This window comes from Musca vetustissima, unplaced genomic scaffold, assembly GCF_032173495.1.
Source record: "Musca vetustissima isolate MV318-11 ecotype Yass unplaced genomic scaffold, APGP_CSIRO_Mvet_v1 utg704, whole genome shotgun sequence".
Taxonomy (NCBI): Eukaryota; Metazoa; Arthropoda; class Insecta; order Diptera; family Muscidae; genus Musca; species Musca vetustissima.
In genome coordinates this window covers 475,533-491,795 of record NW_026876336.1, presented here as the reverse complement: position 1 = coordinate 491,795, position 16,263 = coordinate 475,533, and the positions used below count along the sequence as shown (strand labels likewise).

The 16,263-nt window shown below is 30.7% G+C and overlaps 2 protein-coding genes across 2 annotated transcripts in view; both read right to left on the bottom strand.

Moving 5' to 3' along the window:
* Positions 1-1,997, bottom strand: part of LOC133338860 (protein ROP) — a 324,624-nt gene extending 322,627 nt beyond the window's left edge. The window contains exon 1 of the mRNA XM_061546978.1: positions 1,992-1,997. The gene's annotated coding sequence lies outside the window, so the exon portion shown is untranslated. The remainder of the gene's footprint in view (positions 1-1,991) is intronic.
* LOC133338920 (serine/arginine repetitive matrix protein 2) overlaps positions 1-4,556 on the bottom strand; it is a 40,238-nt gene extending 35,682 nt beyond the window's left edge. The window contains exons 1-2 of the mRNA XM_061547049.1: positions 4,288-4,556; positions 2,049-2,152 (exon numbers count right to left, since the gene is read on the bottom strand). Coding sequence (XP_061403033.1) covers positions 2,049-2,152; positions 4,288-4,554 — 371 coding nt within the window. The 5' untranslated portion in view covers positions 4,555-4,556. The remainder of the gene's footprint in view (positions 1-2,048; positions 2,153-4,287) is intronic.
* Positions 4,557-16,263: the final 11,707 nt, after the last annotated feature.

The following is a 16,263-nucleotide window of genomic DNA, read 5'->3' as shown; positions in this document are numbered from 1 at the left end:
CGTTTAATATTTTATTAGTAAATTTCTGGATATTACCTTTCCTCTCTCGCTCGCTCTCTTTCTGTGGCTCCACGTTAGCCCACAATTAGGCTGTAGGGCTGTTTTTTCTGTTTCTCCTTTTTCGGTTAATAATCAATTATAGATAATTTTTTATTATTTTTATTTTTAGAATTACTTTGATTTAAGAATTGCATTTATTTTCACCGAATTTCACAAATTATTTTGCCCATTACACACAAATACTTTTTTCTTTTGGCATTTTTTTTTATTGGAATTTTCTTTCTTTCACTTTGCAGCACCCCAAAAGTATGCTACATATTTCTGGTGCCCTCTTTGCTTGTTCCCGTTTTTTTTCTTTGCTTAAAGTCCACTTGCTGGCTGGCTTGCTTGCTTTGCTTTTTCACTTATCTATAACAGCCATGGCAAAGGCATTTCATTTTCTTCGTTACGTTACGTTATCACGCGTATGCTCCACTATCAACTGAATGTAGAAAAATTTTCCTTAAAGCTTCTAACCCTCAATGAAACAGAGGAGACACAGTTTGGTTCAGTTTCAAAGTTTTGCTCGCGTACACACAGATAATTTTATTTTATGTTTTGTTAGTATACTTTTAGGGGTTCAATGGGGATAAAGATAATGAACATTTATGAGAGGGAGAGAGAGAGTAGAGCGTGCGAACGCAAGAATGATATATGTAATGAGAGGAGGGTGAGCATAAAAAAGCTTTTCACAGCTGTTTGAATGAATTTTATCTTAACCCTCATAACTGAGAGTTATCTCGCTCTCTCACAATGTTTATTTAGCAGTGTAGCTAATATTGCGATTTTTTCTACAATTTAGTGTATTTCCTTAAGGTTGTATAATATTTCTCTTTTTTCTATAGAGAACGCTATGTCTGTCATTTCCTATTTTCTATAGGAAATGTTGTGGATCGTAATGTTTATTATGAAAATTTTTGTGGATCGTAATATTTTCAAGGAAAATTGTAAAAGCACTGATTTTAATATATTTATTAAAATTTTTTATAAAAAATCATTTGGATCGTAATATTTTCTAAAAAATCTTTTGGATCGTAATATTTTCTAAAAAAATCTTTTGGATCGTAATATTTTCTAAAAAAAAATGTGGACAGTAATATTTTTTCTAAAAAATCTTTTGAATCGTAAATTTTTCGTAAGAAACAACTTTCCATTTTTTTTAAGATTTTATGGATTATATATATTCTGAAAGGTATTTAAAAAAATTGTGAATTGTAATAATTGTATCCTATGGACACTTTGTGGATTGTAAAATTTTTCATATTTTTCATTTCATAAAATTGGGGAATTGTAATTTTTTTATAAAAAGTCTTGTGGATCGTAATATTTTCCATGATCATAATATTTTTTAAGGAAAATGTTGTGGATCGTACATTGTGAAAAGAAAATCTTGTGGATCTTAATATTCTCTTAAGACAATCTTGTGGATCGTAAAATTTTCTAGAGAAGATCTTGTGGATCGTAAAATTTTCTAAAGAAAGTCTTGTGGATCGTAAAATTTGTAACATTATCTAACCTTTTCTAAAAATATTGTGGATCGTAATATTTCTATAAAAAAATCTTGTGGGTCTTAATATTTTCTCATGAAACCAAATAAATTTCTATAGGAAATCTTGTGTAAAGAAATATATATTTTATTATTTATTTATTTTTATTAATTTCATTTATTTATTTATTTTATTTTTTTGGAACGTTTTAAAATCTCTTTGTTTTCTATAGAATATAAACAACAATTAATGTAGTATTATCATCACTTTGACTCTCCCTCTCTCATAACTCTCACCATTTTTTGCCTGCTTTCTATTCCACAAACAACCAATTATCTATGCATTTCTCTATGAAAAATACTATTTATCTTTACAACTCTCTCTGTTAACGGAGCCAGCATGTTCATTATTTAGTATTGTATCTTCCTCTCTCTCCCCCTTTCTTCTCTCTCTCTCTCTCTCTTTTGGTGTTTTTGTTTAACTTCAAGCAAAACTTTGACAGATAAGTTGACAGGCACGCACATGTTAAATTTATTAATAACGCTGTTGTCGTTGTTGTTATCGTCGTCGACTGTGTTGTTGTTGCTGTTATTTGTTTGTTGTTGTTGTGTCCTAACGTGCAATATCTTTTGTAAATTATATCTGAGAGTACAACAACAAGAATTATTTCGACAGTTGTTGGAGTTGTTTACAGCACACACACACACAAAACATTCCTTCGCCCTCACCCCACCCCACCCCTCTCAACAGCAACGCAGTGGGCCCAAGGATAATTGTGATTCTCTATTCCCTGGTTATGTATTGGGAGCGAGGATGTGTGTGTGTGTGAGTACTATAACATTTCCTTCATTCCTTTACACCAAATACTACATAATTTTTTTCTGTTCCTTTCCTTTCCACCATAAAATATAGCCACGTGATTGAGGAATATTTTCTTGATGCTTCTTCTTCTTTCTCCATTGTGTGTTACAACCATATATGGCAAAATGACAAACTGGCTGACTGACTGCCTGCTTGCCTGCCTTGCTGTCTCTTCCATCATTTATCCCCGTTCCTAGTCATCTGTCGCCTAAATCTATAAACATTTATTTTTATATCCCGTTTCTCGTTTTTTTGCCGAACAACGGACGAAGTAAATAGCGATTTCCTTCGTGTCGATTTATCTGTGTATTGGTGTTGTTGTTACTTGAAATAATTGTATTTGTAAATTATTGCTGGTGTTGTCGTTGTTGTTGTTGCTGTTGGTTTTACAAATCAATGTTGTTGCTTTATTGAGTGAACTGTAGAACTACGCGAGTGAGTTAGAGGGTGGCTGTATTGGTTATGTGTAAATAGTGTAAAAGCGTGACCGTGTTAGTTGGCTTAGTTAAATCAACGAGAAGTTGTGAATGTGTGTGGGGATGTAGGTGTTGTACTGCTATGTGCGTACGTGAGACTTTATTAAATGCGTGAGCAAAAGCTTAAAGTGTCAAATTGTCGAATGTTAATATTTTCCCCAAGATGTTTAACAATTTAAAATGATTGTAGTGGTGTATGTGTGTGTGTGTGTGTGGATGAGTACACATGGATGTAGGCAAAATCAATGTATTTTAAATCACAACCGAGTTGTATGAAATGATATGGCGTCTGGTTTTTTCCTGGCAGGATGTATATAAGCTGGAGAATTAATTAGAAATTGTCATAAATCTGAGACGGAGATTTGCAATATTAACTCGTGGTAATGGGGGGAAAGTATTCTAGCCACAGAAATAGTTGTGGAATCTGTATGCAACGTAATTCAGTGTCCAAGGATCGAAATATTTTCAATGGGAAATTTTGTGGAATAAAATTTTGTATTTTCTATAGAAAATATTGTGGAACCTATTTTTTCAATAAATAATTTTGTGGAACCAAATTTTTTAATGCAAAATTTTAATTTTTTAATAAACCATTTTGTGGAAGGTAATATTTTCAGTGGAAAATTTTGTGGAACCTAATGTTATCAACTGAAAACATTGTGGAACCTAATTATTTCTACAGAGCATTTTGTGGAACTCAAAGTTTTCAATAGAAAATCTTGTGGAACCTAATATTTTCAATAGAAAAACTAGTGGAACCTAATATGTTCTTAAGAAAATCTTGTGGAACGTAATATTTTCAGCGGAAAATCTTGTGGAACCTAATATTTTCAATAGAGAACATTGTGGAACCACATTTTTTCTATAGAAAATCATGTGGAACTCAGTATTTTCTATAGATGATCTTGTGGAACCTAATATTTTTCATAGAAAATGTTGTGGAACCTAATATTTTCTACATGTAAACATGTGGAACCCAATATTTTCTATACAAAATCGTGTGAAACCTAATATTTTTTCAGAAAATCTTGTGGAACCTAATATTTTTAAATAACATTTTGTAGAATCAAATTTTTTCTATCAAAAATCTTTGGGAACATAATATTTTCTACAACAAAATCTAATAAAATGTAATATTTTCCAATTTGTCCGTTTAAATTCCATGTGGACCCTAATATTTTCCAAAGAAATTTTATTCCAAAACCAAATTATATTACAAACTATGCCACAAATTCCTCTCCCCCTCATTCATAACATACTCATGTAAATCCTCTTTCCGCCTCACCGAACAAAAACCCCATATACCGAAAATAATAATTCCCATTTCGCTATGAATTGCGATTACTTAAAACGAAATCCATATTTTGTTCAGTTTATTTATTGAGGTCAATCTATCATTTCCTACCTCCCTCTTTTCAACTCACCTCTTCCACATGCCATTGGCCACACTCATTTGGTCCTCGGGTTGTGCCATCATTTCTTCTTTCACTATCTCCCAAGTGCTCTTGGTTTACATCCAGTCGGCCAACATCTTCTCCATAGTCAATTCCGCCATTATTGCTGCCTCCATCAGCAATTTCATTTTGTGCAGCTATTGAAGCTACAGTCAATGGTGAAGGATCCTCGAAGGATTTTTCGAATGAAGCAATTGGCGCCGGGCCAAGACGTTTCTGTTTGCTGCGTGTATCCATCACATGTGAGCGAGATGAAGATGGAAACGAGGAAGAAGAATTGTAACGTCTGGGATGATTAAGAAATTCTTTTTTTGCATCTTCTTCTCTGGGTGGGAGGGGAAAATCGAAGTCAAAAAGCTTTGAAAGTAGTTCGAGTTTTTTTTATTTTTTAGTGCAAAATGTTTTCACAAGGAAAAGAGACTGTAAAGAAAGAAGAAAATTCGTTAAAATGAAAATACGAAATTGTCATTTCAATGTGTATACAAATAAAAATAACTATGTTCCTCAAAAAATACAAAAAAGTTTACATTCCACATCATTTTCTATATATTACGTTCCTCGAGATTTTATGTAGACAATATTACGTCCCAGAAATTTTTTTCTAAATAACATTACGTTCCACATGATTTTTTTAAGGAAAATATTACGTTCCACAAGATTGTCTACAAATAATATTATATTCCACATGATTTTCTATTGAATATATTACGTTCCACAAAATTTTCTATAGGAAATATTACGTTCTACACGATTGCCTAAAGAAAATTTTACGTTCCACAACATTTTCTTTAGAAAATATTGCATTCCATTAGTTTTTAAAGGAAAATATTACGATCTACTCTATGCATACTACGTTCCACAAGATTTTCTATAGAAAATATTACGTTTCACAAGATTTTATGTAGATCATATTAACCCTTTGTGGCCCAATGTTGCCCACAGGCAACAAAATGTTTTAGAGCTTATATTTTATATGCTGCTAGTAGATATGTATTATTTGGATTTCATATGTGAAGAATTGATTTTGGACGACACATATCAAAAGAAAAATCAAAAAATTCAAAAATTTGGTAAAGTTATGAGCTTTCCAATATAGAGAATTATTTTTGATTCTTGTAAAATTGAATACAGAGAATAATTTAAAATGATTTTTCTGACGATTTTGCGTTTGGTTTTCTTGATATTGGACTTTATTTTTTCCGAAAGAATGCACTGTATCTTCCGAATGCAAGGATATATCGATGTCAAATATTGTGCCTATCTTATTTAGGATAGTTGCATTAAATCTGGGAACAGAAATTTGTCCTAAGATTGCGGGAAAAAATTCGGGGCTCAAAGGGTTAAATTCCACAAAATTTTCTCTAGAAAATATTATGTTCCACACGAATTTATACAGAAAATATTACGTTCCACACAATTTTCTATTTAAAAATTACACTCCACAAGATTTTATGTAAATAATATTAGGTTCCACAAGATTTTCTTTAGAAAATATTACGATCCACTAGACTATCCATAGAAAATATTACGTTCCACAATATTTTCTTTGGAAAATATTACGATCCACACGATTTTCGATAGAAAATGTTACGTTCCATAAGATTTTGAAAAGAAAATAATACACTTCACAAAATTTTATATAGAAAAATATTACGTCCCACAAGATTTTCTATGGAAAATATTACATTCCACAAAATTTTGTCTAGAAAATACTATGTTCCACATGGTATTCTAAGGAAAATATTACCTTTCACACGATTTTCTAATGAAAATATTACGTACCACAACATTTTCTTCGGAAAATATTACGTTCCACAAGATTTTTGAAAGAAAATATTGCAATCCACACTGTATTCGATATAAAATATTACGTTCCACAAGATTTTGAAAAGAAATTATTACACTTCACAATATTTTATATAGAAGAAATTACGTTCCACAAGATTTTCTATGGAAAATATTACATTCCACAAAATTTTGTATAGAAAATATTATGTTCCACATGGTATTCTAAGGAAAATATTACCTTCCAGACGATTTTCTAATGAAAATATTACGTTCCACAAAATTTTCTATAGAAAATATTACGTCCCACAAGAATTTATACAGAAAATATTACGTTCCACAAAATTTTCTCTACATAATACTACGTTCCACAAAATTTTTAAGATAAATATTACATTTCACAAATTTTTCTTTATGAAATATAACGTTCCACAAAATTGTTGAACTAAAATCTTACGTTCCACAACATTCTCTAAAGAAAATTCTACGTTCCACAAAATTTTGTTATGTAAAAATTAATTCCCCATTTTTTTTTTTAAATCTTTAAATATTTTTTTCTTTTGATCTTGACATGATTTTTGTTTTGTTGGGTCTCAATTTCCTAATGGAATCCTTTGTTTATTATCCTGCCATTTAAGGTTGCAGATAACTGTGTGTGTGTGTGTCTTATTCTATTTGTCTAGCCAAATAGATATTGTCAAGAAACCAAATACTCAACGGATTAGATTTCCCATGGTCTCCGTTCCAGTACTTTTGCTTGCGTGTGTGTTTGTGTGACGCAGTAAAATGTCTCATTGTTACCAAGGCTTATTAAGGTCATTGTATTTTTGTGCTGTTGGCCTTTGCCAATTTTTTTTTTTGTGTTTTTTGTCCTTAGAAGACAAAACCCTTTTTTGTCGAAGTGGCTAAAACCTTTCGCCATTTTGGCAATTCAACAATTCAAAGTCGTTGATTTATAAACAGCAGTTAACGGAATTTAACGATGCCGCCAATGTCTTTAGACGGAAAGTTGGCAAATTTATGCCAGGCCATGAGGATTTTTATTGTTGTTAGGAGGACAAAAATTATTTTTGTTTTGTCAAAGCAAAAGTGGAAGAAGGGTATTTAAGAAGATTTTCTTAAACTATTTTCAAAGGACATTAAAATCTCGGTGTTTGTTTGAAGCCATATTCCCTACACTACCTACTTTCTCACTCTCCCCCTCACTCTGTCTCTCTCTCTCTTTTACCATTTGTATTATGCCATTATGCCATCATCATCGTCTTTAATAAAAATTCCAAAGAAACAAATCTCTGACCTGTCCACTCCCATTTCACACGGACAACGGCATTTAATTATTTTTTGTTTTGTTTCCTCACCTTGCCAGGAATTGTTTGGCAATGGCCACCACCTTGTCCTATTGTTGCTGCTTTGTTGTTGTTGCTGTTGTAGCTCTTGTTGCCGCTGTTATTATGTTTAACATGGTGGAAAATATTCAAATTGCTCTCAAACCATGCCTGACAGACGGCTCACTTGGATAGGTAGTGGATTTTTATGTGTGACTCTGTGTGTGTTTGTGTTAGTTCTCTTTGCCGTCCTCTAGAAAAAAACTCCCTGTGGTCGCTGATTGAAATGCAAATGGTCGGGAAAACAAAACCGACAACAAGCCATTTAATGAAATATCCAGTAAAAACGAAAAAAAACGTTTTGCTCCTTCTCCTCCTCAGAGCTGGAGGCAGGCTATGAACTCTTCGGTTGTAAAGTTTGTCAGGCAACAACAACAAAAACCACCAACCATCAACTCTCAAAGTCATTTGTTTCAAACGTGTGCTAAAGGGCAACAACAACACCAAAAAACTATGAAAATTAGGTTTGCTTTTTTGCCGTACATTTTCTTTGAATACAAACTTAAATTTTTGCCATAAGACCTTAATAATGGTACCAATAACAACCGCAATGTTACGCCAGGGTTAAGCAAATTTTTGCAAATGATTTGTAACGGAAATGATATGTCTAAAATATGTAATTTATGCATTAAGGAGAGAAAGTCCGAATGTCAAATTCCCAAATTTAAAAAAAACTGAATTCAGAATAATAAGAACCAAGAAAAAAATTAGGATCCACAAGATTTTCCAAGGATAATATTACAATCCACAAAATTTTTATAGAAACTATTAAGTTCCACATGATTTTCTATGAAAAACATTACGTTCCACAAGATTTTCTATAGAAAAAATTACGTTCCACAAGATTTTCTTTGGAAAATATTAGGTTCCGCTTGATTTTCTATACGTTCCACAAGATTTTCTATACGTTCCACAAGATTTTCTATAGAAAATATTACATTCCACACGATTTTCTCTAGAAAATATTGGGTTCCACAAGATTTTCTATAGAACGTAATGGGTTCCACACGATTCCCTATAGAAAATAACATGTTCCACAATATTTTCTATAGAAAATATTACGTTCCACATGTTCTCTATAAGAAATATTAAAATTCACAAGATTTTCTACAAGAAAATATTACGATCCACAAGATGTTCTTTAAAAAATTTTAAGATTCACTCGGTTTTTTATAGAAATTTGTACATTCCACAAATTTTTCTTGAGGATCCACAATATTTTCCGAAGAAAACATTACAATCTAAAAGATTTTCTATAGAAAACATTACGTTCCACAAAATTTCCTAATGAAAATATTACTTTCCACATGATTTTCTATAGAAACATATAATATATAGAAAATAATAAGTTCCACACGATTTTCTATAAGAAATATTTACGACCCACAATCACATACCTGGAAAAAATTACATTCCACAAGAGATTTTATGTAAATATTATTAGGTTCCACAATATTTTCTATAAAAAAATATTACGCTCCACGAGATTTTCTTTCGCAAATATTACGTTCCACGATTTTTTTTCGAAAATATTACGTTCCACAAGGCTTTCTATAGAAAATATTACATTCCACAAGATTTTATGTAGATAATATTAGATTCCATAAGATTTTCTATGGAAAATATTACGATTCACAAGACTATCCATAGAAAATATTACGTTCCACATGATATTCTAAGGAAAATATTACGTTCCGCAATATTTTCATTAGAAAATATTACGTTCCACAAGATTTTTGAAAGAAAATATTACGATCCACACTATTTTGGATAGAAAATATTACTTTCCACAAGATTTTCTTTGAAAATTATTTTTTCTTAATTTCAACAAGATTTAAAAATTTCAACGATTTATGCGACTTTCTATAGAAAATATTACGATCCACAACATATGGAATATATTTGATTCCACAATGGAATATATTTCATTCCACACATATTTGGGAAAAAATTATAATATTCACAAGATTTCCTGCAAAAAAATTACGTTCCACAAAAGTTTTCTTCAAAAATATTATTTTAAATTAAAATTTTTTGAATCCACAGATATTTTCTACAAAAAAAACAAAGTTCCACAAAATTTCCTATAATTTATTTCTAATATTTTTTTTATTTTTTCTATCTTCCTATATTACAAAGAGTTTAGTTTCATATCAAAATGACATCAGCTTTAAATACACCAACACACACACACACTGACACATAGATAACATTGTCCTTCAAAAGGGAGTTAAACGACCAGCACTACTACTTCCGGTCCTTTTTTGCAAAAAAAAAAAAACGAAACGAACTGCAGTCACACGGCATAGCCACAGCAAGGATAACAAAACTGTGAACACACAAATAAAATGTAGTTTTTTATAAGTCTCCAAGCCGGCACGATACCAAAAAAAAACATGCTATTTGGCATACACAAACAAACACACATCGACGCAGTCACATTCGCACACACTTCAATATAAATATTTGTTGCCCTTGTCACTGTGGCGTGCGATTATTTCAGTGTTTGTTGTCGTCGTTGTTTTTGTTTTTATTTCTTTTTTATTGCTCTCGGCCATTGTGTGTAGTTTGTTTAAGTTTATTGGCCTCTATGGCCATGCAGTGTAGCCGTTGCTGGCTGTTTGTGTTTCTACTTTGAGTTTCCTCTTTAATGCTTCATCTTCATGTTTGCTGTTCTTTTTTTTCGATTTCCTTCTTTGCTTGGTCTCACAACGCAGTCAACAGTGTGTGCCTTAAATTCTGTAAGTTTTTGGAGACTCTTAGACGGCACCAACATGTCATAAATATTTATATTTTACAAAGGAATTGTTTTTCTCTCTCCTCATCTACTGATAGAGTGCGTGTGTGTAAGAGCGATGAAGAGAGAGAGAGGGATATTCGTTTTAACATTGTTTTGAGATATGTGTTCATTGATTCTGTCAAAATTGTGGTGATTATGTGTAAGTTTGTTTTTTTTCCGGTTCGTTGAAAAGTTGGTCACACTCACACACATGAGCGTATACGTAACATAGATTAGTTTTCAATGCTCATACGTTTACACACACATGTATGTTGTATGATATTGACATCGTGAATTTGTTCTCTTTTTTGTTGGTGGATTATGTCATGAATTAAACATGAAACTACACGAACAACAACAAATGTTGTATCATTAAAATATAGGTCAATAAAACAAAAAAAGATTTGCAAATAAATTATTGCCACGAATTTGTAGTCAGAAAATTATTTTCTAGAGCTAAATCATGTAGAAAAAATGAAAGTCATTTCGAAATGTGGAACAACATAAAAACTGGAACAACTTATGGACCAAACTATATCCATTATAAACTTTGCCGATCGTAATATTTCTTATAGACAAATTTTGGAACATAAAAAAATATTGTGGATGGTAAAATTGTTTATAGATAATTTTTGGAACCTACTAAATAGAATATTATATAAAGAAAGTCATGTGGAATGTATTATTTTTTTTAAGAAAATTTTGTGGAATGTATTATTTACTAATGAAAATGTTATGAAAATCTTGTGGAACGTAAACGTTTCTCTGGATACTCATGTGGAACGGAATTTTTTCTATAGAAAATCTTGTGGAACGTAATATTTTCTGCAGAAAAACTTGTGGAACATTATATTTTCTTGAGGAACATAATATTTTTCTATAGAAAATCTTGTGGAACGTAATTTTTACCTTAGAAAATCTCGTGGAACGAAATATTTTATACATAAAATCCTGTGAAAGGTAATATAAAGAAAGTCATGTGGAATGTATTATTTTTTTAAGAAAATTTTGTGGAACGTATTATTTTCTATAGAAAATCTTGTGGAACGTAATATTTTATACAGAAAATAGTGTGGAACGTAATATTTTCTATAGAAAATCTTGTGGAACGTAAAATTTTCTATAGAAATTCCAGTGGAACGTAAAATATTCTATGGAAAATCTTGCGGAACGTAATATTTTCCATAGAAATTCTAGTGGAACGTAAAATTGTCTATACAAAATCTTGTGGAAGTCAATAGTTTCTATAGAGAATCTTGTGGATTTTAATATTATTTAAAGAAAATCGTGTGGAATTTAATAATTACTATGCAAAATTATGTGGAACGTGATATTTTCTATAGAAAATATTGTGGAACGTAATATTTTGCGTTGAAATTCTTGTGGAACGAAATATTTACCCTTAAAAATCTTGTGGAAGGTAATATTTTCTACAGACAATCATGTGGAACGTAATATTTCTATAGAACATTATGTAGAAGATAATATTTTCTATAAAAAATTTTGTGGAACATAATATTTTGTAAGAAAATTTTGTGAAACTCAATATTTTCTATAGATAATCCTATGGAAGGTAATATTTTCTATAGAAAATCTTTTGGAATGTAATATTTTCCACAGAAAATCTTGTGGGACGTAATATTTTGTAAAGAACATTTTGTGGACCATAATATTTTCTATAGAAAATTTTGTGGAACGTAATATTCTCCATAGAAAATCTTGTGGAACGTAATATTTTGCATTGAAAACTTTGTGGAACATAATATTTACCATAGAACATCTTGTGGACCGTAATATTTTCCATAGAAAATCTTGTGTAATCTAATATTTCTACAGATAATCTTATGGAACGTAATATCTTCTATTTAAAATCTTATGGAAGGTAATATTTTCTATAGAAAACCTTGTGGAACGTAATATTTTCTATTGTAACATAATATTTTTTTTGTAGGAAAATCCCTAATTTATAAAAATTCTGAGAAATGTAACGTTCTTCATAGATTTTTTCACCAAATAATCATTTATGTTAGCTGTCTATTTTCCATATATTCATTTACCCCCAAAAAAATCGTTTAAGTTCACGTTTTTCCCATTTTTTCTGGCAATTGTACCTTGAACTTTAACGAATTTGATTTATATTCCAAACAACAAATATTTGCCGTCATGGCAACCGCTTTTTGATTAAACGCTTTTAAATGTTTTAATTTTCTTTTGTTTTCCGCTAATAGTCTTTCGTTTTTTGCCAATTTGACTTTCCTTGTGTGTAACCTTTCAAATAATTTGTAGAGGAACGGCTAAATTAGACAGGAAAATAAAACAAAAAAGAAAAAAAATCAAAACTTTATTGCAAGTAGTTAAGGTCAATTTATGTGCAACAACAGTAGCAACAATACTACCAAAGAAACTAACAGCAAATGTGCATTAGTTTGTCTATTGTGCCCCTACCACAAGGGAAATTTAAAGAAACCAACAAAAAAATACCAACAAAGGAAATCGAACCACCTTACACTATTACTCCTTTTAACATTGTTTACATGTATTCTATGTGTGTGTGTGTATGTATTCGTGTTATTTTGGTTTGACCAACAAGTCTTAAATCAAAAAATGCCGGTTCTGCAACATGTTCGAACAAAAAAAATTGAAGAAAAACATCAAACTAATTGGAAAGTAAGGCATTCGTCGTTGTTGTCAAATTGAAATTTTGTGGGGAGAGTAAATGTTTTATATTTGTGTGTGTGTGTTCGTGTGGGAGTAATCAAAGGCAGGTCTTGTAAAATGAACAAGCCAACCATCCTTTAATAACACACACAGCACACATTTTCATTACAACGACGACATGTTATTGTCATTCGTGTGATGATGTCGTTGTTCTTTTCTGTTTGGTGGTCGTCTTTTGCTCTCCCCCTCTCTCTCTCACTCGCAGGCCCTTTGATGATTTACTCTTCTTCTTCTTGTTGTGTATCGATGATGGCTTTGATAGACTTGCAATTTTCTTGTTTTGTGTGCCAAAGACAATAACGATGACAATAGCAAAAACAACAACCACAACAAACAAGATGATGAAGAAGAAGAAAAACGAAGCAAGTAGAAAGAAATATGTATATTTTGAGGTTAACATGCCAACCGGCTAAACACCAACACTCACACACACCGACACAAGCACTCACTGTCAACCACATAAACATAGAAAGCTATTAGCAGCAAATGGAGAGAACAGTGTTTCAAAATGGAATCAGAAGTGTTTTGTTTGCAAATATTTAGCAAAATATAAAATAGCAGGATCTATCAGGAATATGGGGACAGTAGAAATTATTTATTTTTATATTTTTCTTGAATTTAATTAAAAATAAATTAATATATAAAATATTGTTCTTTTTTGCCTCACAGTTATCGACCAGATATGACACAAATAAATAATAAAATAGTATAACAAGAACAGCAGAAACAACAATTACTATGTAATAACCAAAATGTACACAGTTACTTAGAAATATACTTATTCGTTCAATAAACACATACATACATTTGTATGTATGACAAAACTATTAGGGTAAACTAATGACAAGAACAACAACGGGTTTGTGTGTTCTTTGGAAACCAAAACAAGAAGAGAGAACCCCCTTCTCTAACCGAAAACTGATAAACTTCGTATATTTAAAAGTTCTACTAATGCAAGGTTTAGATATCTCTAAATAATAACAATGCCTTTATACAGTAAAACATTCTGTGAAATATATAAATTTTCAAAGAAAACGTTGTGGAACCAATCTTTATGTTTTAATAATGTTATGAAATATAGTATTTTCTTTATGAAATCTTGTGGAACTTAATATTTTCGATAGAAACTCTTGTGGAACGTATTTTTTTCTTTGTAAAATTTAAGAAATTTATGTGAAACATAGTATTTTGCTATAGAAAATCATGTGGAACGTATTTATTTTCATAGAAAATCTTGTGGAACGTAATATTTTCTTTGAAAAATCTTGTGGAACGTATTATTTTTCCAAAGGAAACCTTGTCGAACGTAATATTTTGCATAGAAATTGTGTGGATCGTGTCATTTTTTAATGAAAAAACGTGTGGGACGTAATATTTTCTAAAGTAAATATTGTGGAATGTTATATTTTCTATAGGAAATCTTCTGGAACTTGAAATTTTCTATAGGATATCACGTGGAACTTAATATTTTCAAATTTTGTGTAACGTAATATTTTCGATAGAAATTTCTGTGGAACGTAATATTTTCATTATGAAATATTGTGGAACGTAATATTTTCATTAAGAACTTTTGTGGAACGTAATATTTTTTATAGGAAAACATGTGGAACATAATATTTTCTATAAAAAATATAGTGGAACGTAGTATTTCATATAATATTTTCAAGGAAAATCTTGTGGAACGTAATATTTTCCGCAGAAAACCTTGTGGAACGTAATTTTTCTATAGAAAATATTGTGGAACGTCATATTTCCTAGAGAAAATCTTGTGGAACGTAATTTTTTGAATATATATTCTTGTGGAACGTAATATTTTATTTTTAAAAATATTGTGGAACGTAATATTATCTAGAGAAAATCTTGTGGAACGTAATATTTTCTTTTTAAAAATATTGTGGAACGTAATATTATCTAGAGAAAATCTTGTGGAACGTAATGTTTTGAATATATATTCTTGTGGAACGTAATATTTTATTTTTAAAAATATTGTGGAACGTAATATTTTCAATAGTAAATCTTGTGGAACGTAATATTTTCTGTTAACATATTGTGGAACGTAATATTTGGAATAGAAATTCTTGTGGAACGTAACATTTTCTATAGTAAACCTTGTGGAACGTACAATTTTTTTTCCATAAAGTATTGTGGATCATTATTTTTTTCATATATTTTCTAGATCCTACTAAACATCCCCTCCTTGTTATCAAATATTAAAAAGAACAACAACAATTTCCCCCCACACATAAAAACCATTATATTTGTTGTTGTTGGTGTGTACATGAAAATTGCAGAATTTTTGTCTATGACAACGATGACATGTCCCGCCGCAGCCCCCTCTCAAACAAACCGAAAAACGAGAACGCACACTAATGCAAACGACAACAAACAATATGTGTCTCTCTGTGTGTGAGAGTGTGTGGGTTGATGGTTAGGTTCTAGGAGGTGATGCAGCCTTTACTACTGCCAGGGGAATATTTATTATAAGCATTTATAAGAAATTCCCGACTATGGAACGGTTAGGTGGTAAGTGTCAGACAGTCATGGCAGCAATAATTTTTGTTAGAACCGATGAGGGGGCGAAGTAGGTGTCTAACTACAATAGAATGGAACTAGTTAAACAAATCAAAAAAGGAAAGAAACAAAACAAAGAAAAATAAAATTGGTTACAAAAATGTGCTGGTGGGAAACCGTCACAATCAAAATGAACAAACCTAACCCAACCACCAACAACAAAAGAAATACAATAACAAGAACAACAACGACGACGATGACTGTGAGTAGAAAATGTTACACTTAAATTAATTGTGGCCATAATAAAATGGTAAATTACACACAACAATTTTCTTTGAACATTTGTTAGTATGTATCAAATAACAAAAACTTACGTAATTTTGATATTCTTTTTCTAGGATTTCCAAAAAAATTCCATTGTGTTTATATTTAATGTTGATAATTTTTTAAATCAATATTTTCTTCATTTATTTCAATTAGAACTCCATCTTTACTTCTTCACATAAACACACACACACACACTTGTTTGCACACACACTCATGAGCACAACACATCTACATCATATCATTTCGTATGGGATTCCAATCAGAAGAGCACTTGTTTGTTTAACTAAGCATTGAATTCCACAGCATACTTTTAGGCGCTATTATTTGCAAATTATTTTCTTTCTTTAAAAACTTAACATTATTTATTTTCTTTTGATATTTTTTCAGAAAATTATTATTTTACAAGAATTGCGTTTTATCGTAAACATTTATTAACCATTA